The sequence below is a fragment of the Bison bison genome, unplaced genomic scaffold, assembly GCF_000754665.1.
Source record: "Bison bison bison isolate TAMUID 2011002044 unplaced genomic scaffold, Bison_UMD1.0 scf7180017864373, whole genome shotgun sequence".
In the NCBI taxonomy this organism is placed as follows: domain Eukaryota; kingdom Metazoa; phylum Chordata; class Mammalia; order Artiodactyla; family Bovidae; genus Bison; species Bison bison.
The window spans coordinates 6496115-6499740 of record NW_011494945.1 but is presented as its reverse complement, the minus strand read 5'-3'; the positions used below and the strand labels follow the sequence as shown (position 1 = coordinate 6499740).

The window sequence follows — 3626 nt, the reverse complement described above, 5'->3', positions numbered from 1 at the left end:
CAGTCGTGTCCGACCCTTCATGTATACCTATGGCAGATTCATTTTGATATTTGGCAAAACTAATACAATTATGTAAATAAATAATAAAATTTTAAAAATAAAAATAAAACAATAGTAAAGAAACAGCAAAAAAAAAAATTGTGCTGGTGAATTGTTTTGTATATAAACAATTTTCTGTTTCAGTGTGGTTATTAACATTGACTATAATCTATTAAGTATAATACATTTCTAAAATATTCAAATTACAGAAAGAAAAATAAAATGACTTAGGAAACTTTAAAAATTACCTGCTAAGATATTTAAAATGGCTCTCCAGCCAACATACAAAAAAAACTCAAAATGGCAAGATAAAGCTCTTTTAGATTTTTAGATTTGGAATCCTTCAAAACTAGCTGACTAGAATGCTAGTGCATTAAATAGGGTTGTAGAATTCAAGGCTTAGATTCAGAAATTGATATATCCAAAATTACGCTTAAAAATGCCTTAGGAAGTCATATTGGAGTCTAGAGAATCATATTATATGAGTGGCTTCTGTTTGAAAGTTATGTCTTTTAGAATATGTACTTTATGTTTGAATGCTAGAGTCAAACTTTGTAGAGGAGTGCTCAGATGATGATCTTACAATCAAGTGAGAAACCAGCAAATTCACACCACTCATGTAATGCTCACTTCAGAGCATATACTCTTTGAGAATCAGGCAGAATTGTCTATACTGTTTATAGAGTAAATCGTCATTTTTTTCTTTTACTAGTGAACTTATTATGGTTGAACTTGTGATAATAAACTTTATAAAAACACAATTCCACAGTATATGACTATATATTTATGTTAAAACTTCCACCTGAATTTTTTCTGATATCTTTGTTATTCACATAGGAAAAAAATGATGCTATACTATATCTTTCCTTTATTCTCTACAGATAATGGATTCTGAATTAATGCATAGTATAGTCGGAAGCTATCTTAAACCTCCAGAAAGAGTGTGTGTTCCATCCATCACTCAGAGTGATGAATCATCTCAGACTCACTACTCTGTGAACTTAGAACTTACATCTTCTAAAATGCTTCGTAGTCCGAATAGCCAAGGTAATGCTAATAAAAAATCATATTTAAAATTAGGGAAATTAGGAAGCATGTTATATAAAACTTTTCATTTTTATGTAGAAAATAAGATGATTGTGTGTTTAACTAATCTTAGTAAAATGCTAATTTTGACTCTGTTGCTTAAAGTTTCTGTAAATTTAAGTTACTTAACATTTTTTATTTTGGCTTCTTTGCTATAAGATGAAGATTAATATAAACAGCTAGGCACATATTGCAGATTTATCTTTAAAATGTCATTAAAAATAGGAAAATATTCTGAAGAATAAAAGGTCAGATTTGGAGAATCCTTCTAATGAATAAGATGGTTAGAATATTAAAGAATTAAGTTGATTTTAATCTTATTCAAGGATTAAATTCAGAAATTGCATCCAAAATTACCCTTGAAAATTCTTCATGAATCCAGTTCATTGGAGTAACTATAAGATACAAGTATTATAACTTTTAAAATATAAGTTTAGGAGAATCTTAAAATTGAATTAGAAAAACATTTATGATTCCAGGCATATCTGTACCATATACATTACTTTCTAAGATGCTGATAGTCGTGTTTTTTAATCTTTTATAATAATGGTTGCCATTATAAATAGACTATAGCTTTGTGGACAAAGCAACTACAAGAAATATTGATCCAAATCAAACAATAATCTCTAACAAACATCTTTCTAATTGGATATGAACTATATGAAAGTTAATCTTGAACATGTATTTATATTCCATTCATCTCTAGTTTTACAATTTGAAGTTGTAACTGAAAAGAACATATAAGATAATATTTGAAAATTTTATAACTCGAGCTTATCTGAATTATGAAGATATTAATGTATCTGAATAATAATTATAGTAGTACATGTGTATCACAATCTTTCAAGCCTGACATCAGTTAAACCACTAGATTGTAATTTTTTCTTGATGGAAGAAGCAATGTTCTACCTCATATGTCCTAATAATTAACATAATATCTTGGACAAAGAAACAATAAATGTGATTTGACTGAAACTGAATACATCAAGAACTGAGAAAATTTTTAACTTTAAACCTAAATTTCCTTGTTAATTAGTGAACAGCATATTTTAATTTTCCTTATCCATGCTCAGACTTGTATGCCTCAAATTTCCCCTCCTTTCTCCCATGCTCCCTCTCTTCCTGCCTTCTTCACCTGCTTCTTCCCTTCCTCCCACACTCCTGTCTCTCTCACTCTCTCCCTCTCTCTATATACACACACATATATACATATATATCTTTTTTGCATATGTTTTGAACATATTTGCTTTCTTAAATTAAAATGTGATTATTAGCTTTCTTACATCTCAAACTTAGAAAATTACTAAATATAATCATAAATATATTATTTTTATAAGACGTGTTAGAATTTGTCCCTCTTTAGAATTTTAGTCATTTTTCTTTTTTATAAGGAATATAAATTGCTTTTTCTTTTTTACTTAAGTAACAAAAATATACTGCTCACTTTTATATGCTGCTATGATTATAAGTGCTCAAAAATTCTCACTTAAAATATTAAGACAATTTTTTCAACAGCTCTTATTTTAGCATTAAAAACTCTTCAGGAAAAGATTCATCGTTTAGAGTTGGAGAGAACACAAGCTGAAGATAACCTGAACATTCTTTCCAGAGAAGCGGCACAATATAAAAAGGCCTTGGAGAATGAAACAAGTGAGAGAAATCTGGCACACGAGGAACTGATAAAGCAGAAAAAAGGTAAGAAAATTCAATAATTCTCAGAAGGAAGAGGTTACCAAAGTTTACAACTTGAAAATAAAAAGCCCAGTCTAAGGTTTACTCAATATCTTTGTTCTTATATGTGTTCAAACCTTGTGGGCTTGTTCTCAGATATTTTGATATTTGCGCTACTACTACTACTACTACTACTACTAAGTCATCTCAGTCGTGTCCGACTCCATGCGACCCCAGAGACAGCAGCCCACCAGGCTCCTCCGTCCATGGGATTTTCCAGGCAAGAGTACTGGAGTAGGGTGCCATTGCACTAAATGGATATAATTTTAAACTTGCCTGTATATTATCTGTTATCCCAGTTCATAAATTATTGAGATTAAAAGAAAAATTAAGTTTTTACACAAGTTGTATTTAGGAATTATAGTATTTTCAGAATACCAACAAAATTCATGTATTATTCAGTTCAGTTCGGTTGCTCAGTCGTGCCCGACTCTTTGTGACCCCATGAACCGAAGCACACCAGGCCTCCCTCTCCATCACCAGCTCCCGAAGTCTACCCAAACCCATGTCCATTGAGTTGGTGATACCATCCAACCATCTCATCCTCTGTTGTCCCCTTCTCCTCCTGCCCTCAATCTTTCCCAGCATCAGGGTCTTTTCCAGTGGGTCAGCTTTTTGCATCAGGTGTCCAAAGTATTGGAGTTTCAGCTTCAACATCAGTCTTTCCAGTGAACACCCAGGACTGATCTCCTTTAGGATGGACTGGTTGGATCTCCTTGCAGTCCAAGGGACTCTCAAAAGTCTTCTCCAACACTACAGTTGAAAAGCAT

At 31.7% G+C, this 3626-nt stretch overlaps 1 protein-coding gene across 3 annotated transcripts in view; it reads left to right on the top strand.

Moving 5' to 3' along the window:
• The window catches only part of CEP57L1 (centrosomal protein 57kDa-like 1), an 85791-nt gene that overhangs the window by 59834 nt on the left and 22331 nt on the right, over positions 1–3626 (top strand). For all 3 annotated transcript variants that reach the window (XM_010856634.1, XM_010856633.1, XM_010856632.1), the window contains exons 2-3: positions 921–1086; positions 2641–2820. In XM_010856634.1, the coding sequence (XP_010854936.1) occupies positions 924–1086; positions 2641–2820 (343 nt within the window). In that variant the 5' untranslated portion in view covers positions 921–923. The remainder of the gene's footprint in view (positions 1–920; positions 1087–2640; positions 2821–3626) is intronic.